General features: G+C 43.2%; 3 protein-coding genes across 10 annotated transcripts in view; 1 reads left to right on the top strand and 2 right to left on the bottom strand.

Annotated features, from left to right (window-relative positions):
* The first annotated feature begins 208 nt into the window (after positions 1-208).
* On the top strand, positions 209-7,534 carry nsl1 (non-specific lethal 1). Of its 6 annotated transcripts, none has more exons than XM_026817358.1 (12): positions 209-759; positions 1,916-2,123; positions 2,542-4,189; positions 4,466-4,968; positions 5,053-5,247; positions 5,325-5,553; positions 5,629-5,736; positions 5,821-5,896; positions 5,985-6,144; positions 6,251-6,471; positions 6,560-6,694; positions 7,226-7,372. In XM_026817358.1, the coding sequence occupies exons 3-12, from the start codon at positions 2,748-2,750 to the stop codon at positions 7,370-7,372; spliced, it is 3,216 nt and encodes a 1,071-aa protein (XP_026673159.1). In that variant the 5' UTR covers positions 209-759; positions 1,916-2,123; positions 2,542-2,747. The 6 variants fall into 6 exon arrangements, 5 of the variants coding, with proteins under 5 accessions (XP_026673159.1, XP_026673158.1, XP_017887562.1 ...); XM_026817357.1 differs by having other exon boundaries at positions 1,314-2,123; XR_001916845.2 differs by lacking the exon at positions 209-759 and having other exon boundaries at positions 1,087-2,123; positions 6,560-6,846; positions 7,226-7,316.
* Positions 7,535-8,042: 508 nt separating this feature from the next.
* Positions 8,043-10,628, bottom strand: LOC108629426 (DNA polymerase delta small subunit). Its single transcript, XM_018032077.2, has 5 exons — positions 10,094-10,628; positions 9,712-10,013; positions 9,432-9,642; positions 9,166-9,367; positions 8,043-9,095 (listed from the first exon to the last, which is right to left on the bottom strand). Exons 1-5 carry the CDS (start codon positions 10,305-10,307, stop codon positions 8,687-8,689), a joined length of 1,338 nt encoding a protein of 445 aa, XP_017887566.1. The 5' UTR covers positions 10,308-10,628; the 3' UTR covers positions 8,043-8,686.
* Positions 10,629-11,352: 724 nt separating this feature from the next.
* Positions 11,353-23,672, bottom strand: part of LOC108629468 (protein couch potato) — an 84,725-nt gene continuing 72,405 nt past the window's right edge. For all 3 annotated transcript variants that reach the window (XM_018032148.2, XM_018032149.2, XM_018032151.2), the window contains one exon: positions 11,353-22,258. In XM_018032148.2, coding sequence (XP_017887637.1) covers positions 22,226-22,258 — 33 coding nt within the window. In that variant the 3' untranslated portion in view covers positions 11,353-22,225. The remainder of the gene's footprint in view (positions 22,259-23,672) is intronic.

Genomic DNA, 23,672 nt, shown 5'->3' with positions numbered 1-23,672 from the left:
TTTGAATTCGAATTATTGCTATCAAGGAAGTAAATAATTTGCTTGGAAACAAATGAAGGGGAAATGATCGAGGATACATGTATTCATGAATATATGTCGTTATATATTCGTCGGTATGCATAGGAGAAAAGAATTTCGGTTGACACGCAGCAGCCGCAGCAGGCCATCACAGGCCATCAACGGCAGCAGGTGTGAGTGGTATGATCCGGGGGAAACAAGCGGGAAAAGTGGCGTTGCCTCGACTAGGGTTTTTCGTCGTTGCCCGTATCGAGCTGGGAATTCTATGGACTGTACGCGCCGACATTATAGATAGAAAATGAATCCGATTGGATAGCGTGGCCACGAAGGCCACATCCGGCAGCAGCACTGCAGTATTGGTCGATCCCGCTACAGCAACAGCGAAGTTGGTCGAATTTCCTATATATTATTGATAAATAGCTCGCGTTGCTCGTGTGTGACTTTTACCAAAATCAACGTCGGTATTTGTGTTTGAAGAGGGAAGGCCTGTGTAACGCCGGGATCACGTACACACCGACACCGAGAACGAGGCGCATTAAACGGTTAGGAGCTGGGAACGCGCGTTTCTCGTAACCGAAGAATCAGCCGAAAGGGATTATCGTGCATTGGGTGTGACGGACATTTATATCCGTGTGGTGTTGCATGCGAGTCGTGTCGTGTTGCGTAGCGCGCAAGAACGCTCGATTATTCGTGGATCGTCACGGGTGTATGTGCGATTATGTCGAGCGCCCCCGACCCGAGGTGAGCGTTTTAGAAGGGGAAACTGGCCAAAAGAAGCTGCCTTCGAATCTGTTTTTTGCTCCGCCATTGTATACGCTACCCGCGAGTACCGCGAAGGAAGCCGCTAGTCTCCTTTTCCCGTGTGCTCCTCCTCTTCGGCCACGTTTTTTCAAACCGATCGTTGCTGGTTGCCGTGTAGAAACGCGCCTACGTCTGCGTTAACACACGTCTCGTGGTTACGCTGTTCACGAGGCGAAGCACGTTAGTGTCCTCTCTCGATCTCTCTCTTTCTCTCTTCTTTCCTTCCTTCCTTCCTTCCTTTGTGCCTCGCGCGTTCTCTCTCTTCCCTTCTCTCTCTCTATCACACACACACACACACGCGAACACACACATACACACACGTATATACATTTCTCGTTTTCCTTCTCGCTCGCCTCTCCTTCCCTTCTCTTCCTTTCTATACCCGGGTTTACACATTCGGCTCCCGATGCCTTCGACATCTCTGCGGATGTCGCGCGTGTGAAGGTTCTTCGTGTATACGTGGACATCGGACAACGGACGCGGTGTGATTCCAGTACACGATCATCAGTGCTTTCGGCCGAGGATACAAATCTTGCGCGTCATTATGCAATAGACGTTCGCCCGACGGGAAAGAAGAACTCTGCCGTCACCGTTGTGGACGAGGACGGCGGTGGTGTTGTGCGGCATGTTTTTATCTTTGTTTTCGAATCCGGTGCCACGACGAGGAAACGCTTACGCCGCCGCCACCGCCGCCGCCGCTGCCGCTGCTCCTGCTGCTGCTGCTGCTGCTGTTTTCTAAAATTCGAGACACGAGTAATCACGTGGGAATGCGTCAACCGATGCGAGCATACCTGTTATTAATCTCCGCAACATGTACATTCGGTAGTGATATGTAGTGTAACTATGTGCCACGCTCCATATCATAGTGCCGACCGCGAATTTCTACCCACGAGCAAGAAGCTCTCCTATCGTCCGGACGCCTTTCCCTCTTCGCCTCTCACGCCGCATATTTTTCTCGCTGTTGTTCTTCTCACTTCGTCCCCGGTACTCGCCAGCGAAGTGTACAAAGAGATCGCCGCCTCTAAAGCGTCGTACCACCGTCGCGTCTCGACGCATCCCGATTTCTTAATAACGCGTTGTTATCGTTCGCCGGCAGCCGCTTACCGCCCCGGCTTCGACCCGCTCCACGCACGAAGATCGCCGCTCGAAAATAGTGATCCGATACCGGAACGTATCATCGTGGGAAGAACAGCCTCGCCTATCTGACGTTCTCCGGTTCGGCTTACTTTCGCGTGTTTGGATGTTGACCCACCGAGAAATCGTTCCATCGAATATGCTTCCTTTCCGCGGGCAAACGATACGAGGTAAGCAGAATTTTCTTTCTTCCATGCTCCTCGCGATTAATTAAAATCGGTTTAAACGTTACCGCTAACGTTTGTACGTTTCTAAAACGTTGAACGATTTGTTTATACTCGCACGTATACTTCTTATCTGATTATATTGTCGTCAACGATTATTTAATCGTAATCAGTGGGCAATAGAATGTTAGATAATGGAGCGTATTATTTACATCCGGGTGCACGTCATTTATGTAGATATAAAAAAAATTCTGCTTTAGATATCGTGCTCAGTGTTTAAGAAGAAAAGGATAATCGTTTACTAAGTATTGATTTTATTTAATGTACAGATATTACATACGTCGATTGAATCACAGTTAATATGAAATGAAACTTACAAACGTTTCGATTGTATACATATTAATTGTGTATAATTTACTTGCAGGCTAATTAACGTTCAGGAGTTGGTTCAAGGCATACAAATGAAGAAATTAAGTAAACTGGAGGACGCTGCTGGAACGACATAGTACACGGTGTGTCGAATGAGATAAAGGCGCGTAGGTAAAGGAGAAGAGCAAAGAAAAGAAATCGGATCGGAGGGTAACAAGAGATATAATACAGGAACCAGGACACTAAACTAGTGATGGATGAATGGGAGTGAGCACGGCATATGTGAAGTGCAGGTGTGGGTGCGAACGCACGTGGGAGCCTCTGGATGTCGAGGCCGCAGCACTGGCAGCGTCAGTGGCAGTGATGGCCCCTGCTCTGACGGAAGGCGGTCCTCAAAAGCCTGAAACATTGCTCCCATCCCTTCCAGCTGGCGGATTTCTTTCCCCAGAGCAGGCTACGCAGGTGTGCCAGAATCGCGAAATTCTGGCGAAATTCGTCGTCTCCGCGAACGTGCAACCATCGAAGATCGATGAACAGTGCTTACACGGTATATCGAAGGACCTCATCCGCGATGTCATCAATTCGAAGTATGCCAACGATCTTGATAGCTTGTCCACGTTTACGCACGGATCTGACTTGATCGCGAAGAAGGCATTAATCAAACAGGACTGCGAACAACCGGAGGTTCCGGCCAGTCCAGAAAAAAAGTTGACCGATACTATAATGAACGACCCATCTATGGGTGATCAAGCGGACAATATGGGTTTCTTAAAATCAAGCGCAGACTTGCCTTTGGTAGGCTCAGAAGCAACGGGAGACAATAAGAATCTGGACGTAGATCAGATAATGGCCTTCGGCACCGACATAAATACCGACAACGAGCAATCCAACATGGGCAACGTCGGCGACATCGGACAGAACGTCGAGGAGATCCTCCAGGTGATCAAGTCGATCGAGGGAAACATATCCGCCGGTAGCAACGAACCGGAACCGGTCCAAAGCGCCGTAGATAGCGTCGAGATGTTCTCGATGCCCGAAGAAGGGTTTTCGTCCTTCGAACGGGATCTATTGGACGTCGACGTGATGAGCATCTGTAACATCGCCGACGCGGTCGACCAGCAGAAGGTGAACACGTTGAAATTGCAACAGGACCTTGTTGCTCAGAAACAGCACGAGAGTGAGAGGAAGTGTGCATTTTTATTGAGAAGACTGAGGAAACTTCAGGCGAGATTGATCGGCAGGCACGTCGCGGAGGAGAATACCGGGGTCCTCGAGCTTGCCCATCACGGGGTGAAGAAATATCTTTTTCAAGAACTGGTCAACATTGGTTCTAAGTCGAACGTTAGGAACTTTCCTGGTATCAGCAGTAGTTTGAGTTCGTTTTTGCAAAAGATTGAGAAAATGTGTGTTGCCCAGAGCAACAGCGTGAATCGTCAACGATTATGTTGCCGATACTTCGGTGATGGATCGCGCGATAGTTTGGGTGGCGCTTCTGGCAACAATGGAAGCCGTCAGCCGGTGTTCAGCACGCCTCAAGTTAAAGTTAAGGGTGAAGAGATAGAGAACGTGGCTGGACCTTTGGCCACCCAGTTGCACGTTGTCGAATCGAATTTAGACTCCGATTGTACCGCGTCTAGTAGTGGTGGAGAGAGTTGTGATGAAATGCAATCGTTCAACAATCCGCATCAACAACATGTATCTATGTAAGTTACTATTTCGCATCTTCCAAAATAGCGTTCTCATCTTTCGGATCATTCTATTTGTCCCGAGTTCCACCAGAATGGACGATACGATTTTACATAGTCAGTTCCTTCATATTCACGTCGTCTGATCTCCGACAGTTGGAAACCGAAAATTGCCTTGGGCCGGTTTCAGATGTTTTCATTCCGTCCTCCATCTCGTAGTTTATAAAACGGTTAATCATCTTCGCTGAGAGATGGGAATCAGCGTGCACTCATTGATGTCGATGTCGCTTGTAGATCGAAAAGAGCAGCGTGGAGGTACGCCCAAGATCGGGCGGGTGTAGCAGCGAGGTGGACGTGGTTGCAAGCACAAATATCAGACTTGGAGTATAGGATTAGACAGCATAACGAATTGCAACGACACATTAGAGCTAACAAAGGACTATTTATACTCGAAAACGCGGAAACGGTGAACGGGTACAGCGGTGTGTTGCCGGGTTCCACGGGGCGTTACAATTCGCCGGAAGGTGAATTGCCGGCCAGTAGAACTCGACCGTTTGTCTGGAGTTTTTATAGAAAGAGAAAACTGTTGCAACTAGACAAGTTACACGAAGTCTCGAAACGCGCGGCAAAAGCGTCAACAGTGAGATGTAACTGTGATCATGTACTACCACCGTGTGCTCTGTGCACCGGAAGGTCGGATCCGACGCAACCGCAGGAACCGATCGAACAAATGTCCGTGCAGGAAAGGGTTGCGCTCGTAGATCCTTCCTTTCATCCTGTCCTGTCGTTCCCCGATGGTAAATAACATGCTCGCTTACGCGCCACGACGTAGTCTTAATTCGTGACGTAATCAGTTTGATCTTTCTGGTTTTCCCGCGTAGAAATTACACAGGGGACACATCTCGAGGCTATTATGAAGTCGTCGGAATGGCAGCAAAAGATGTTAAGGGGAAACCTACGAATCACACGCTTAAAAGATAAAGACACCAATGAACGAAGAAATAAAAAACTTCCAGGACACAGAGCGAAATATGCGGCCCGGTTAAAAAAATCGTCCTCGAGTATTCTTACCGCAAGTACGTACGTCTATCTTCGATTGTACCGATCGGACGTCCAACATCGGTTTATCGCTAATTTAATTGTGTTCGCGTAGGAATTAAGAAGAAAATGCTGAAGGAAAAGAGAAACAGGCTCGGTCACGATAGAAGCGTCCACGGTTTAAACAGAAAGAGGGTACAGAAACTAACGACTGAAGATGATGACGATATTAGTGCCCTTTCCAGCTCTAGTAAGCATTCGTCTCCAGTGCCTTCTCCGTTACACCACACTGCTGCTTCTACAGAGAAGAACACTGTTAAAGAAAAGAGTGCCACCTCTCACGCGTTAGTGTCATCAACTGTACCGACTTGTCGTCAATTAATAGATAGTAGGAGAGCTATAAAAATGTTCTGTTTTAGGAGGCTGAGGCAAAACTCATACGATATCGACAATATAGTTATACCGTACAGTGTAGCTGCTGCAACTAGGCTCGAAAAATTACAATACAAAGAAATACTAACACCGAAGTAAGTAACACCCTGTGAAACAAGTTTTACGCACTTTTCCTTTTCTATCAGTAATTATTAATAATCGCCGTACCGTTTATTAAGGTGGAGGTTATGCGATGAGCCTTCGAAATTGGACATTAAAAACGGTGTTATGCACAGGCCTAGTCAAGACAGTGATGTAAGCGCGTCTGCTTATTTTAAATACCAAATTATAAGTAATCTTATTTCGCCCGTACTAATCTCACATCTGCACGTAATATCTTTAGTTCGAAGATATGTCGGATGAAACTATTGCTTTGAGACACGAGCGTAGCGAAAGGGAAGAAAACAAGCGGTTTATGACGTACATGAGTATGCCGCATCAGTCGCGTATTCGGCATAATCGAAGGACAGACAGCCGAGCGGACAGCGGCGCGAACACGCCAGGTGATTAATTGACGATGATAAAATCATCTATCCTCGGTTTCGACGAATCGAGTTTAACGATCGTATTAAAGTCAGAATCTAAATTGGTCGATCTTTGTCGTCTTAGATCCCATGTCTCCGCATGCGAGCGATTTCGGCGGGGACACGATGTCTCCCATCACGTCTCCGCCCGCGACTCCGCAGATCCAAGACCCGGAGCACCAACACAATTCGGACCACGCGCATCGATCGTCTGCGCTGCAAAACGCTTTGCGACGTCGTGCCACGCCTACGTTCAGAGTAGCGAAGGACGAGACGAATATCTCGGTAAATGAAGATGAAAACGAGGTATTTACGTGATCAAAATTGTTGAGAAACGGTTCGGGAGGTGATTGGATTCTATATTAGATATAAAAAGGTTGCGTTTCGTTGTTAGATTTTGCCGTACGAACCGAGGGTATTCCCATTATCCGAGGAGGTTTATGACAAAATGTTGGAAGCTATGCCGGACGGGCATTGGCAGGCCTCGTCGGCGTCTCTTTGCTCCCGCGACGAAGAAAAGCCGGATGATGTACGTACAATCCATTTCTATTAAACGTTCGAATTGTCGATTATCTAAGTGAACAGTTTTTTATTATACAATACAAACAAATTATCCTCTCGTACTGACTATTAATGTAAACTTTGAGCCAACTTTCATGGCTCCTCTCGAGGCTCTCCCTGGTAAGCAGTGCCATTTGATGCTTATTCATTTTAAACACCGATTAATTTTGTTTTACATACCGCATCTGCCGGATACTTAGCAACGTTTCAAAGAGATCTCCATTGCGTTTCGAGATGTTGTACATAATGTTTTTATCATTTCTCCTCTCTGAGCATTTAGAGTCGTTCTGACGAATTAGCTTGCCGATTCTTTTTTCTCAGCCGTTAACAACGCTTGTATATTTGAATCTATAGTTTTTTGTAATATATATATATATATATATATATATATATATATATATATATATATATATATATCTATACGCAGAATAACCGTTGGACGAGATAGCTGGTTTCCCTTTTGCAACCATTCAGGTGGACGTTAATATTTCGTTTCTAGGATGGGGAAATGGATTCTCCGGAATCAGATTCGACAGAATCAGCTTGTTGTGACATAGAGGGTGAGGATCCCAATGATCCTGAATGGACAGTAGCTGACGATAGGGATACTGAAAAGGAACGAATACGTCCGACGGCTAAGAGATAGGATAAAACCTTTAATACGTACAGTATGTCTACGTCGTCGTTACTATATGCAGAAGCTACCTGTCAATTGTTATATATATTTGTCGGTCATGTAACATGCACCTTAAGTTAATGGTATTACGAATCTGTAAAGTGTATCATAAATATAAATTTTATAACTTCATTCTGCTTAAATTAATGGAAAACCTTAATAATTTTTTTGCTTTTTAAGTATTGCTATTTCGGCCAAAGCATTAGAATTGTATGGATGATCATCCTCTTATTTAGGACCTAAGGGTATTGTTATATTTTTCTTTTCATTGTTGTAATCAATAGTAAAAAGAGAGAGACCGAACGTGGCGTCCTATAAACATAGTTAGAATCTCGTACGAAGCAGAATTAGACAATTTTCTACTGATATAACGAGAGAAAGGGAAACCTATGATGAAATGTATTTATATTATAATCGAACTCTTAAACGTTTAATAAAAGTGCCAATCGAAATGTTCTGTAGCATTATCCTTCGATGTTGCATATTTTTTCTAGTTGCGACGAGACAGGATGTTCATTGTATAACAATTGAAAGATCATTCGATCGAAGATATCACACGATAATTTATTGTACGTGCCCCTGTATTATGTACATCGTTATATCTCTATACTCGTCTTCTCTCATCATTGTTTATTATTTCTTCAATCGACTTTACATGATTTCTGCATCTCACATACACATGTAACAGTCAAAAGCAGTTTACCTCGTGACGTTTGAACACGCGCGTGATCATATTCTTCATTTAATATTTTTACATATCATTACACAGGTAAGAAGTTGAAGTTGTAAAGGGATAATGGCACTTGGTTTGTTTTAGTCGTCGCAGAAAATAAACGAGACACGGAAGGCAATCATGTAATTCGTACCCTGCATTTTGACTGTTACGTTCTTATTATTATTTATAATTTATAAAGCATAAATTCATATTTATTTAAGTAACAAGTTACATGTTCAAAATCTCATGTCACTGTGATTTCATAATTCTCTAACAGATCTGTGATACTACATGTAATTTCTTTCTTATCACATATTTTATATTTAGTCGAACATACCTATATTTAAAAGTTATGCGCTTAGATTTTGTACACCACATTTTGAATGAAAATAAACAGGCAGTAATGGAACACGTTTTTGCTTGCGTTCATTTTCAATGTAACACGGGTGCATTATTCCTTATTGACACGATCGTTTATCTATTTATCAATATCATTTTATTCGTACATACAAACTTGTATCAAAATTTTATATACAGGTATAAAAATATAATAGCGTATAAAAGACGTTTTAACCGTGAAAAGAAACGAATCGAGCGTCCAGATTCTCCAAGTTTATTATCGCGGCAGTATGAGTATTACTGAAATTTGGGACGGACACCAGTCTAACAGTTTGATTCTCCTCGCCTTTCCACAGTTTCGTTTCGAACTTTTCCGCGTTGCCCACGAAATATATATCTGGACATTCTTTCATAATGAACAGATCTTGTTCGTAATACGGGCAGGCTAATAATGTATCCGGAGCGGTCGGGCACAGATGTCTCCATAATAACGTCTTCTCCAGCCATTCGAGTGGCGAAGTAACAGTATCACCTGTTGCTTTAATTATATCTTGTACCGATTGACCACTGGTACCGACGATCACTCTGTCCTCGATTTTTCCAATCCATGGATTCGTGACACACTTGAAGCTTTCTAATCTGTAATATTCTTATATGTAAAAATGAACATACATATATTATCTATTGTAGTATTAACGTGAACAAGAACCTGGTGGATTTTGGCAGCAGGCAAGGATGCAGTGGCCTTTGAGGTAGCATGATATTAGTGGGATCGTGTTCCCCTGGCATCAAACTGACGAAACAATGCATTGCTATATTGCTTAGGAAAGAATCCACAGTTTTTAATATCTCCCCATTATTTGCAGCTGCAACTGTTGCCGATTGTGTACCGTTTCCACTTACAGTATTACCTAAGAACACATTTGAACGTGTCAATGCTCTCGCATAATTCGAATGATTGGAAGCACGGTTCACCTGCTATGATAAGACGAACGATGGAAGTGTTATCTTTTTGTACCGTCGCAGCACCAGCCATTCCAGACAGCCACTCTACGAAAAGGGATACTTCTAAACTCATATGGCTGTTAGACAAGTCTAATCCAGAGACGATTACCAAATTCCCTTTGGCCGTAGATTCTTTTAAAGATTCTTTCGCCACGCATCCCGGAAAACACCATTCTTTCACCTAAGAGTAATGTATTAAGCGTAAAACAGGAGAACATCAAGCTGACGCTTGTTTTAAAATTGAAATTACCGTGAACGTTCCATCACTGTTCTCATTGCCTAAGATCGCACAAACCACCCCGGTGACTATCTCTTTCAAGTTCACTTTCTCGCCTATCAATTTAATACGCAGCATTTCATCTTCTAAAAACGGTAGATCATCTTCCGAGCAATAATCCGATCTGGAGGAAGGAAACATAAGCTGATGATCGTCGCTCAGTTCTCTCAAAATCGAAGGCTTCCACAGCTGGTGTTTGTACAGCGTTCCAATCAACACGCATTCCTCGCCTTCCAAATTTTCTAACTCGGCCAACTTTACGATCGGCACTTTGCCTGTACAACGAAGGGAGAAATAATTCACAGGAGTCTCATAACCCTCAACGAACGCTGTCGTAAAGCAGAGATTAACGTACCCCATTTAGCTCGAACACGAGGAATCAATACGTCTCTCAGCTCACCAAGTCTGGCAGAGTAGATGTGAGCGAATTGTTTTGAGTAATTATTTTTCGTCTGTATGAACTTCTCCGAAAGATTCTTACACTGTGCTTGTTTTCTAACGTACACCTGCAGTTTCTCCTCCCCCGGTGACGTCAAAGAATTAGCCGTTTCTCCGGTTTTATGAACCATTCTCGATCTGGATTCACGCCGAATTCAATCAAATAAATTACGTTGGCCTTAGCACTGTTTCTGACGGACGTGTTTTGCGTACTTGAGTTTATGCGGTACACCGGTAAAGGCGGTAAAATTGTATGGAAAACACTAGCTCCATCTTTCTTTCCCGCGGAGGCCGTTCCTCAGTCCCCTCAGTCCGCGTAATCTTTTACCAAGTGAACAGTGTTACGCGGTGACGAAATGACATCGAATTAGCATTATTACATATTATTCAAAGAAACGCGTACGTTAATCGTATAAACGTTCGAAGGAATCGCGTAACGTAGAAGGGAGGGACAGTTATAAGCTAATCCTTGCCCAGACACACAATTGTTGATATGCAGTTGTTCATCGTTTCAATTTTCTTTATTATTTTTTCTACGGGCATATAAATAAAATCTTATTGCTTAATATTTTTTTTTAAATATATATATATATTATGTGTATATATATATATATATGTATATATGTACGGTATCATTATCATTATAGATACGATGATATGTTTTTGTAGTCCCAATGATTAATATGCACGCATTTGTGCAACAATGCCTCGAGCGTGAGACACGTTATGGACGGATTGATCCAGATGCAGGCTGGACATTCCGAACGATCGAGTCGCGATCATTTTTTTCGTCACGAACGACGACGACGACCAGGCTTTCGTTCTTCCGTTCTCTTTTTTCGTTCGTCTACCTACGTTGTTCGCTGTTGTCCGTTACACGGAAGAACGAACAGCTCGATCGACTCAACTTCGGCGATCGATTTTCGGAATGTCCTCGCGTATCCGGCAGTATTCTGACGAGGCCTAAGATCGTCGTTCGAGCCTCGCCCGTGAAGAAGGTGACGAAAAAAAGGAGAGAGGACGCGGCCGCGGCGGGCCGCTTACTTTCTTTCGACTTGTTCTCTTTTAATTGATTCCTCTATGCCGGTTCCGATCGCGGAGAGGCATCGCTCAAAAGCCCCGTCGACATACTGATCTAATTCATTTTGTTTGCTCGCTAAACAGATCAGATTCTTATCCTCTTAATTTTACATCGCTACGGTAAAGTTATTATTTTTTTTTTTCCACTTTAAATATCACAATAACCTTACACAGAAAGCTGCAACTAATTCATAATCATATTAATATTAATATATCATCATTATCATATCGTTATTACTTTATCATTATTATTATATTAAATATCGTTATTATTAATTATTATTATTGTTGTTTTTATCATCCTACTCGTAAATATGACGGGATCTTCTTATCTCTCTTGTTCAACGAAAACACCAAAGTAACGCGCGATTTGTTTATGTATATAGGGTACGATAATAATTGCTTTTTTTCACATTTTTTTTTTAAAACACATCCGCGGCTCTCCGAGTCTCGCGTTTATCCGTTGGCGGAGGATGGAGCGCATTTCCTTACTTCCCCCTCTTTACGCTCGCGTACGTCCGATCGAAATTGGTAAAAGTAAATCAGCCCGTTCCTCCGTTACTATCACGTACGATCGCTAAAGTAAAAACGTATGTAGTCTTCATCTTTTCCCGGCGCGTTCCCCGTACTTTCAAGTTCTGTCCTCTGTCGCTTCCCCCGGTTTCGATCGAGACGCTCTTCGTTTCACACTCACAGCGACGTTAATCGATCAATAAAATCGCATTTCTATCGGTTTTTCTTTTCTTTCTTTTTTAGTGTTCACCCCGTTCTTCTAGTATCCTTTGAGCAACCGCAGGACAGGAGAAGCCGAAGAAGGTAAGGAAACAGAAATACTCGTTTCAAGCTCCGAATTCATAGACCGCTTATTGCTGTATACGATTCTATCGTCGATTAACGTGTTTCGTCTGACATCGAATTTGAAATTTCACACTCATGAGTCGCGCGCGTGCGAACTCGTCGTAACAGTTTCTTTAACAAGACACCCGATATTGGTTCACCGGAGAAAACGTCGCAACGATCAAGATATCGGTTTTTCTACAAAGGAAATAAATTATGCATACCGTATATCACAACGCCGCCGTCGCAAATACTTACGATCGTACCGTCTCTTTCGGTCATTCGAAATTTCACAAACTAAATCGCATGGTGATTCTCTCCGAGTGAACGACGAACGATCTCGTCGCCGTGCCCGTTTCGAATTCGATATCTTGACGAGACCTGCCGCGCGTCGATGATCGTTCGCGCGGCTAACAAGTGTACGTGCGATAACCAGGTGTGGAGAACAATAAATGATGTTACAGTGTAAACGACATTGCTGGGCGCGAACCGATCAAATCGACGACGGCCGACTTTCTCCGCGGACGAAGGTATCGGCTTCTAAACATTAAAAACGTATCACAATTCGGTCGTCTATTACACAGGATGTCTCGTGACATTGATTTACGTGGCTAATTCTTTCTTTCACCTAACGCACTTACCAACGTGCTTAATTTACATAGACAAGTCGAAGACCGAGCTTGCAATCTTCGCTGTTTCATTAAATGAAACGAAATTATTTAAAGCAACGTCGATACTGTCGATCAAATCGACCCTATCGACGCTTCAACGACGTGTCGCGGCCTCTCGATCAATTATCCTAATCAACAAATTATCAGCACGTTCAATTTGGAACGTTCTTTCGATTTACTATCAGATTTAATCAACGGTTTACATCTCACCGGAGTTATTACTACTATCTCGATCAATTTTCAACTCGACGCGTTCTCGTCGGTGTCGAGACTTTGGTCGAATTCACAGGCTCCGACTTTCGACTTGATTTCATATCTACAACCTCCCTTCAGCGAATCGGCTCGAGTTCCACGGATCGAGCAACTTCGGCTAAGAATTTTATTTTATTTATTGCTCGAATCGAGACGGCGAACTCCGCGAGATAGATTTCAATTGAATCGATCGATCAAATTATTTAACTGTAACAACGGGAGTATATAAAATCAGAGATACTCCCGCGGAGTTGGTCGTTTCCGATTCGAACGAACTTCCAACTCCGACGAACGTTTGAAACGTGTTCGAAGGCGTTCGGTCGTGTATTCAGATTCCGCTGTACCCGATCTCCAGCGGTCTGCCGGAACTTCGCCAGAACAGAAAACTAACGTGCAAATAAATACACGGACATTACAGCTTCTTTACACAGAAAATACTATATGATTACGCGTGTCGATCTCGTTAAGCGTCTACACGACGAACCACGTTTAACTGTGCAGGTGCCGATGCAACAGCGAGATTCATATATTTTCCAAGTATAAATTATTTAAATAAATATTATCTTTGGCTATCACGACAATTATAAATAATAATAATAATAATAAGTTAGAGAGACTGAACACGCTGAATTATCACCGTAAGAAAATACAATTTCGTTCTATCGAACAAACCTAAGTAGATATACGAGAAATAAATAATTGTGCTATTTGTACACTCGTTTCCTCAAAGCATCGATTCGGTTTTCCAGAGAAACCACTTCTAACTGGCGTTGATCTCGTTATACCGATTTAGAATTGGATGCTGGCTAATCAACCGAAGAGACGTAGTATACTACTTCGCCTCTCAGGCGTTACGCAATGAAATCGTGTAAGCTTCGCAGCTGAAGGAAAAGAGAATCTAAATTATAACGTAGATCACCGGACTAACTGGAACAGAGTTCTTTCGTTCGTTCGTTCGTTCGTTCGATGCACCAATTCTGTAAACGTCGTTCGGCGTGCAGGCCACGATCTCGCTGATCACCATTCGTATCTCCATCTCGACGCTATCACGAATACCATTACATCTAAACGAGCGATTCTCGCGTCCGTTCCATGGCGTTAAACGAGTGTGAACATCTTCAGTTCGTGTTTCCCAGTTAGTAATTCGCTTTTCTACGGCCTACGCTTCTCTTCGATTTCATGATTCATTTCAATTACGTGGTTCATCGTTGTTCATCGATCCTGCGATCGAGGCTTGGACGGTTTCCTGCAGCCGTCGCACCCTCCCAGTCAAACCAAATCGTTCACATTTTTGTTTCAGATCTCGCAGACGTTCCACGCTCTACAGCGATTCAGATTGCCTGGGAACGGTCAGCCAGAATCAACGTTCATAGCATCTCTCGTTCTTTGGGATTGTTTACGCAGCGTTGATAAATTAATAAAAATAGTCGAACCGTTCAGGTACCTATGTGCAAACAAATTTCATATGTCCCGTGGTAGTTTCTCAGTTGCCTGATCATGAGACGCCTCCTCGGACGCGCGATTCATTTTACATGATTAATAGAATCGAAATCATATTTCGAACCGTCGCGTTTTGTCGTTCGATCGTTGATCCCTTCTCGAACGAGTCGCGAGAGTCTCGACACCCTGAAGATCAGGGCACATCGCAATAATAACAGTAATAATGATAATAATAATAATAGTAATAATAATAAATAATACAGAGTTTAGATTTCTGCGAATATTTTCTAGCTACGGTCCCCTAGTTTCGTCGTTTATATCTCTCGGAATGTATCGACTCCTCCATTCTTCTATCAATAATTAATATCTCTTAAAGAGAATTCGTATTTCCTTTTGTTACTTTCATCGTGATTATATTGCAGGGCTTTTCACAAGTCCCCTAACTTGTCTAGACGAGAATACACGTCGTATTTGAGTATATTAGAAAAAATGATATGTCTTATTGTACGTGGTCGCGATATTTCGCGTTCCTATCACTTTTCTCTTCTGATCAAGTGTCAGACACGCTTCCTTTCCCTTCCCTCCCGAATGGAACCCTGAGCAGCGCCCCGTTCGACTCCGCTCCCAAAAATTCGATTTACCTCGTCAATCGTCTACCTGAGAGTCAAACTAAATTTTTGTCAACCGTGCCGCAACGGCTTCGATCTCGCGTATTGAATTCTCTGTTCGTCCGCAAGGCGTGTAAGTTCTCGGCGATCCACGGAACGAACGGTCTACCCGAACAAGCTTGAGTATGCGGACAGAAAGCGAGGGATCAAAAATAATTCGCTTGGAAAAATATTTCGAGGCTGGCCTAGTTTTGTTACTTTTCGAGTTTCGTGGATTTTCAAGGTTGTCGCTTCGGGACGGACTCGGGATCTACTACGATCACTGTGTACGGCAGGCTCGTCGTTCCTCTACTTTCATCCTAGTTTAATTACTTTCAATAACGAACTTTCACGTCTTGCACGATTCTCACAGGGTTCGTTCGTGCGTCGTGTCACCATGATTGACGTCACTCGTCTGATCTTTCGATAGATACGCATCGACGTCTTTGGCGTTCGGAGACGGTTCACCTCGATGTGTCTTCCAATCGTGCAGAAGCTTCTGCTGGAGAACGCTGTTCGTTCCTGTTTCAGGTTTAAGAAAATCTCTCTTGTAACTGCGTTTCACTCTCGAACATCTCACATCGGTTTCTATAATTTGACGTTTGTCAGATCTTTCTGATTCTTTGGGCACGGGAAAGATCCCCTCGTTTCGTTTGTATCTCGTGGAAAAGCGTTAGTCTCGTTGGTCGTTCAAGTGCTTCCTCGTCGTCTATCGCGTGTGGTTCTCACGTGTGTGTATACATATCTATTATGTACATATACGTATGTAAAAAAGAAACGAAAACGGACTCGTTAGAATAATTCTCTAGTCACGTACAAAATATCTGATTTACGAATACATTACACCTCCTCTCATCTCTTCCCTTTCTCCCTTTCTCAGATCAGTTTCTCTCCCACTCGCGTGTAATATACATATATTATATATTTGTTTTTTTTTCTCTTCCTCAGTATATATATAGCTATTTGTATATATATATATATATATATATATACTTTCCGTATTTTATAATCGATTTCTAATAATTACGCGAACGTCTGTTGACTATAATTGTATACCTCTATAGCGTACTGTCTACTGATATGAGTTTTCCTTTTAGTTTTCACTTGTGTAAAGCACTTTTTCTAGATACGAACAAATCTCGTTGAAAATTCTTTTCCATTCGATCGGTGCTTGGATGGCAGAATGTGATATGTCCAATACGAGAGGAGCTCTAGACTACATCTAGAAGCGGCTCAAACGTCTTCAGAGATTCCACACTTACTCGCAATTTTTCCAAAGTGTATCACGTTTTACCGTTTAGCTTCTGAATCAATTTTTCTCTGATCGGCTTCGCACGTAGCGAACTGCTTCGTCTCGTCGTCTCGCCGGGTCGTTGTATCCTCCCCGGACGGTTTCAAAGCTGAGATACACATTTCGAATGTCTACGATGTTCGTGACTATATAGACGATTGTAAAGTTTCGTCACTGGACTCGCTCTATTTTCCCTAGTTTCTCTCGTTGTCTTCGGTTGCGCGATTTCTGCAGCTCGTTCTGGGCTTTTCAGAATCTTTAGATCGACGCTATTTTCGAACGACCTACGAATCGTCGTGTTTAAAATAAAAGTCTGGATGAGCTCGATGACCGTTCAGATTCAACGATCGTTATTTTTATATTTCCTATTTTACGGGTCATCGATAGGAGAGAACGCGAGTCCAGAACGAGCGAGCGGAACGCGACGGAGTAGTTGAGTAATTTAAACAGCGGTTGTAAGCGATACGCGATAGCAGGATAATCGAAAAATCGTGCCGCTTTCCCTTGGTTTCTTCTTTGGTCTCTCGACGCATTGGTTTTTCGTTTTTTTTTCATACAAAAGTAGCAAAAGCCTGGCCGCAAGAGCCGTATCAGAATTATCGTAGCGACGCACTTTTCAACGCGTCGCCACTTACCTCTTTCTCTCTCTACGTCGAACGTGCAAATTGTGGACAAAGTCGTGCGTTGCGGACGATAAAGACGGATTCCTATCGACTGTGCAGACTCTATTTTTGTTTCTTTTTTATAAACGAAAAGGATTCGATACCCTCGTAAAAATTTATAGCCGAATTTCAAAAAGATGTTGGAGCCTGTACACAGCGAATCGAAATCGGCCTCGACGATTATTGTTATTGACACGAGTCAATCGTTGATTGGTGTGATGGTTTCGCGTTTGCGTTTTGTTGTACGATGTAATTTGAAATTGGGACCGAGTCGGTCTGATTAGCTACAAACTTCCCACGTTCGTTCAACACTCACGCTATATACAGTAATATCGTAATAGTTATATTTGCACACATACGGACGCACGCTATCTTGGGCAGTACAACTATTGTTATTCCTCTTGTTCAATATTGTAAAATGATATGTTTTACGTTAAGGTCAAGCGAATTACATTGCCCTGTGAGAGGCATTCGAGAGCCTTCGTTCGCTTCTCTCCACGTCGGTGGTCACGGGTCAAGTGCACCGCGGATTTTCTTTTATCTGAGACAAAAACGTTGAACATTGAAACTGTATATTTCATTCTCTTAACTATGCGTCGAAATCCGCGGTCTGATTAGGGACTCTGATGAAAGATTCGAAAGGAGGTGACGACGAACGATTCCCCCAAAGAAGAAGAAGAAGAAGTAGATGAAGAATAGATTTCTAAGGGATAGAATTCCTCCTTTTGCCACTGAATCGCAAACTGATCGACCAAATTCTTTCCTTCGCTCTCTCCGAATTCGCAAATGTAAGGCCTCGCATGGATTTCACAAACTTAGGCTATACTTTCCGCCGTTTTCCAAAATCACATATGCGTCTAATTTCATTTTTAGTTAAAACGCGAATGGCTCTCGTTCTCGGAGGCGAACTTTCACTCACCAATTGACATCACGCTTCCCCCCCGTCGAAATGTCAAACGATTTCTAACAAATATATAATATATTATGTAGTCCAGGATACGTTTAAGAAAAGATTCGATCAATTTTTCATGACTCTCTGTCTAGATCGACTATCAGGAAAATTATTCAGTCACCATCTATTTAGTGTTGTGTATATATATATATATATATGTACATATATATATATATGTATGTATGTATGTATATATATGTATGTATAATTATATCGACAATTCTCTAACGAGTCAGAAATTCGGTGATATGTTCATGGATCGACACGTTCGCGGATTCAAGCGGTTTACACACTGCTTTTTTTATCCTAATATTCAGGAAAGTATTCGTCCAGGTCGTTTACCAGATTTTTCTTCTAAAGAACCCTGTCATAATCGTTTAAATCGTCAGAGAGAAAATATTCAATAATCCTTAATTTATACCCAATATTCCATTGGACGTTTAAACTGATTCAAGCGATACATTGAAACGAATAATAATTCTTTTATACGATGCTCGACGCGGCAAAAATAAATTGTACTGATCGGATCAATTATTGATTTATCAACGACCCGGCGAAAGCTTTCCAAGACAATTATCTACTTTAAATCTGCCCGGCAAGCCCCTTAACGATCTAACGATATGTATCAGAAGAGTGACAACCCTGAAACGCCTGCCAAACGTTAAATCGACGGTGTCGGAAATTGTTCGCGAGCCGAAACCGTAGTTTTCACTTTGTTCTCTTTGCGTCCGAGGTAATCTCGTTGCTCGGCGAGCTGCGTTTACCGTTTCCGAGGGACAGTCTCGTCTCGCTCTGGATTTCGTTTTCGGTCCAGTTCCCCGGAAACGAGCCTCTTTCAGGTCAGCTGGATTTTTGTTCCACAGCGAGAAGAAAGGCAAGAAGCACTTCGTTCCGCCGCTGGACCTTCCAACGACGACCGTCGTCGTACTCGTTCAAGGGAACTTTTCACATAATCGCGGCGATGATTCTCGGTACGACATGTAGACCGTGGCTAACAGCGTATTATCTTTTGAATCAAAATTAATCCGAGTTTATTTTCATTCCCTAATGTGTTTCATTTCGTGTCGAGGCCAATCCTGATAAAAACATTTTGTCACGGAGAACGTCGTCGAGCAACGAGATCTCTGATTCGCTCTGGTAATCGTTCACGTATCGCATGACTTGGACGAGTAAACGCGATCATTTTCGTGTGACACACCGATATTCATCCCTCGACGTTTCCCTTCGATTCTACCTCGGCGCACGTCGAATAGAAAAATAAAGGAGGCTCGAGAGCAATTACGACCACATCTTTCGAAACGGTAAACCGCGAAATTAGCTGCTCCGAGTCACAGTCACCAACGACGATTTCTCGTCTCGCGCTGATTTCACGTTTCACGCACACGGTTCGGTGCCACTTTAATTGTATTCTACCCTTAAAACCACTCGATCACTGTTAATCGCGGCCGCGATAATGAATGCCCCAGCGGTCGCGTTTCGATAAATAGTTTTTACCAGCAGACGAGGATTGCCGAACTGTGGAGCTCGGCGAATCCACGAGAAAAATATGAGACTCTTTCTCCCGATCACCGTTGAAGAACTCGAGCTTTCCTTCGATCATCGTCCGATTGATAATGCCAATTAAATGATATCGTACTTCCTTCTGCGTCATGCATGGACCTCGATTTCAAGTGTAAAAAATTCTATACTTAACGTTTTGAACTTTCTCAGCACGTCAGAAGTGCGAACGGGTTCGTTCGTCGAGATTCCTTCAACGGAACGATCGCGAGTATTAATTAGAGGAACACGCGGCAACTCCCTGTCTTTCGAGGAGATACAGGGCTAAGTAGAAAACGACGAGGCGATAGAAAACTATCAGGCAGGCTCGAACAGTTTCTCGGTTATATCTTTAGTACATAGAGTTTAGTCAGAAGCGTCTCCTGGAGTTAATTCAGGACTGCGACTATTCCTTCCTGTTTCGTTCGCGAACTGCCGCAGAGTCGAAACGACCACCGGCAGATTTTTTTTTTTTTAGGAAACCAAGCGTCGAATCAACTTGAAATTAATTACGGATTCTGTGGCAGATCGAAGATCTGACGAACGATCAAACGGCCATGTCGATCGATCGTTCATCTTTTCGTTATTGCATAGATCGGTTCTTCGGCTGTCGTTCGACCGCGCGTCGTCCGCGGGACAGAAGGGGGAGGGGTTCGACGTTTGAAATCGGGACGAGACGAATGAAATACACACGGATCATACGAAATATACAGCATGACTCGACCAACGGGAAGGCACTTGGGCAAATTACGTGCCGAGTTGGCCGTTTCTCTATCTAGCACGCAGGGCACGACACACCACCACCACCACTACTACAACCACCACCTTCGTGATCCTCGTTTTCCGACTTGTCTCCGCGCCATTACCGAGACAGATCGTATTTTTTTTCTGTTTTTTCTTTTCTTCGAGTTTATATCTTTAGTAAAAGAACGGTTTTTTTTTTAACTTTCTTCCGTCTACTGCTTAATCCTATGATATGTTCGCATTCGTTATGTATAATGTATATAAGATTACTTTACGTAGAGTTAACGCGATCATTCACTCCGTCCCTCGCTTCTTTTTCTTTCTTTTGTTTTTTTTTACTCGTTTGGTTCCCGTTCACGCATACTCTCTCTCTCTCTCTCTCTCTCTCTCTCTCTCTCTCTCTCTCACGTTCACTGCCCACTCTCGTCTAGGATATTAGACTCTCCTTAACAAGATACATTAATTAAATGTATAATAATTATATATGCTCGCGCTCGTCGCGACGCGCCAATGATAAAACATAAATACACGCTTCTTAGGGCACCTTTGGTATTAAGCTTGATGTACTCGTCTTCGTCTCATTTGTTTTTTTCTTATCCTCTTCTTCGTATTCTATATTACAGAATTTTTAAGCGAGCCGCCGCGCGGTTTCGTTCTACTCCCTCGTCGAGATTTGCGTCCCTCGCGTCACCGAAGCTGGCCAACGATTTTAATCTGTTAATTGGGCGGTAAACACTTAACTCTTATAATTCGGTTTTCTACTTTCAACTTCACCTGTACACGTTAGAATTTTTCACATGCCTAAAGTTTAAACTCTGTTCTTCTGACATCATCGATCCGCCCTCGTCAATTCTTACAAAATAGAATTTCCCATCTCCATTTTCTAATTACTTTAAACTCTGATCCGTCGGACGACCCAGTTAACAGTTAAAACTACTCTGTCTCTCCGGGAAATGACTGCGTTGTCTGTCGTCCTACGAGGAGGAGCCCGTCCACCCCGTTTGGTTTCACCCGAAATTTTTTCGAAAACAGCGCGGGGCTCGATTTTCCTAAATCAATCTTTCGCGACTCTCTCTCTCTCTCTCTGTGTGTACGTGTGAACAAGTATTAACGCTACGTGCGTGCGCGTGTGATTTCGATAGTGCCTCTGTCTCACGTTTGCCTCTCTGGATGTGTACGTGTGTGATAAAAAAAAAATCATTTACACGTTACCGTTCATACGTTCCTGGATCGACGCATTTTCTCTGTTATTCTCGACAGTGATCGACGTTACGAATCTTCTTGTTCCCTCATGTGAGATTGATTGAAATTACAGTTCTCCGGCTAGTCCGATGGAAAGGAGTTATGAACGATAGCCGTGCGTCTGTGTGTGACAACGTGTGTGTTTCATTTGGATTCGTTAATTCGTGTCGCTTCGTCGTTTACCGCGATCAAGACTCGGTGGAAAATAAATAGACAAGGTAGTAGACGGCTAATCGAAATAGATCGATGAGTTAAGTCGTTAAAAAATATATATACCTAGGAATATCATATGCGCGATTATATCTTGGGCCCCCTGCGAGTCGCGAATTTGAAATGCCGCGCGATTTACATGAATTTCAATATCCCTACCGTTGCTGCGTCCGTGAGACAATCACGTACACATAGACAAAACCCCTGTCTCTCGTCTCCGTTCCGACGCCCGATCTTCGTCCTTCCTCTCGTGTGTGTGTGTGTGTGTGTGTGTGTATGTGTACATACGTGAACGCTCTTTTTTAACATTTTTTCTCCTCTACCCTCTCCCTGGACTCTTGTTCGTGTCCTGCGCTCTCTCCTCTCTTCGCTTCGTCGACGATTCCGTTTACGGAAACGTCGAGTCCCGATCGTCGAGAAACGGGGCGTCGAGCACGCATGGTCTTCCCTCGCCCCGATCCCTTTACATCCCGTTGATGTCGATCTTAAGGTTGCCCGTTTTCTTCTCTCTTTGATCCCTGGAATCATCATCGGTTCAATCAGAACAATTTCAAACGTACATCGACGTACAACATGATTCGAAAGAAAATTGTCCGTTTAAACGTACTGATCGTTAGACTGCGGATTTTACGAATTCAATATAAATACGAATCAAGTATAAACAATTAAAAGGATCGAAAAATTGAAGTACCAGAAGCCGCATGCACAAATCGCGATACTTACTACGGACCGTTTTACAAGAAAAAATCCGCAATCTACTCGTGACTCTCCTAATTACAATCCTCCTGATAAATCGTTCCGATCGTATCAGTCGCGTTATTGCGAAATAATAAGAATTTAAACGGTCGACCAGCGGATCTCTCGAGTAGAGGCAGAGGGGGAGGATGGGATATCGCGTCGCGTTTTTTAATGAATCCCGTCATTGTCCCAAGGAACGAAAAGCAAGAGACACAACCTACATTTGGTCCCTTTACCCCGGGAACGCGTAGAAGAAGAAACGCCTTGCCATTGAGTAATTTACGTACCTCATTAGGCAGTGACTGCGTCCGGGGCTGAAAAGCTCTCTTTTACATCCCGTCTCTCTCTCTCCCTCTCCCTCACGGTTTCTCGTATTTTCAAACGGAGAGATCCCATGGAATGAAAGAAAATATTCGCGAGACTTTTTTCATTCACCGAGAGATCAAAGGACAGAGAAAGATAAATAGGATATAAGAGAGAAAAAAGCGGTTCTAATACGTCGGACGTTCCCTTCGGCAGCCACGTCCGTCTTCCCAAGTTTAAGGTGGCTCTCCTCCTTTCGTCGTGTCAAATGCGTATAAAGGATCATAAAGGTTGTTGAAACCTCTACAAAATCCTCGTTCTCATTTCAATCGAACGATCAAACGGAACCGTGCTGTGGAAACAGCGTCATCGATACTCTTTTGTTAATTCCGTCAAAGCTCGACGTCGGACTTTGCGGGAAATTGAAATTCTGTGAGCGAACGGCTTAGGAGCGTTTAGAACACTCAGATAAAATCATGGTCGATTTATAAAACTTTTTTGCGAGAACCACCTTAAGCGAAATGAATTAGTGATGATGCGTTTCGTACCAGCCACGTAGCCCCAAAGCAGATTCTATCGATCACCTCTAATTTCGCCTAGCGACGGGGAAGGTCGGTGTGGCCCGTTTTTACCACTGCCTCGATCGAATCCTATTTTCGCGAGGACCGTTCCCTTCTTCTGACCTACATCTGATTTTCGTCATAACTATTTTTCCAATTTCGTCACAAAATCGTTACTTCGCTTATCATCAATTTTAACTGCTGTTCCATTCGTTCTATTTTTCGTTTCGATCATTCCATTATTGTAGATCTTTTTTTTTTATTCAATTTTACTCGTCGTTCTAATCTCGCGACACTTGGTTCACACTATCGTATCGATCGTTCGATCATC

Source organism: Ceratina calcarata, unplaced genomic scaffold, assembly GCF_001652005.2.
Source record: "Ceratina calcarata isolate Rehan_Ccalc_2016 unplaced genomic scaffold, ASM165200v1 scaffold569.2, whole genome shotgun sequence".
Lineage (NCBI taxonomy): Eukaryota > Metazoa > Arthropoda > Insecta > Hymenoptera > Apidae > Ceratina > Ceratina calcarata.
The sequence above is the reverse complement of the archived record's forward strand: the minus strand, read 5'-3'. Positions and strand labels throughout refer to the sequence as shown.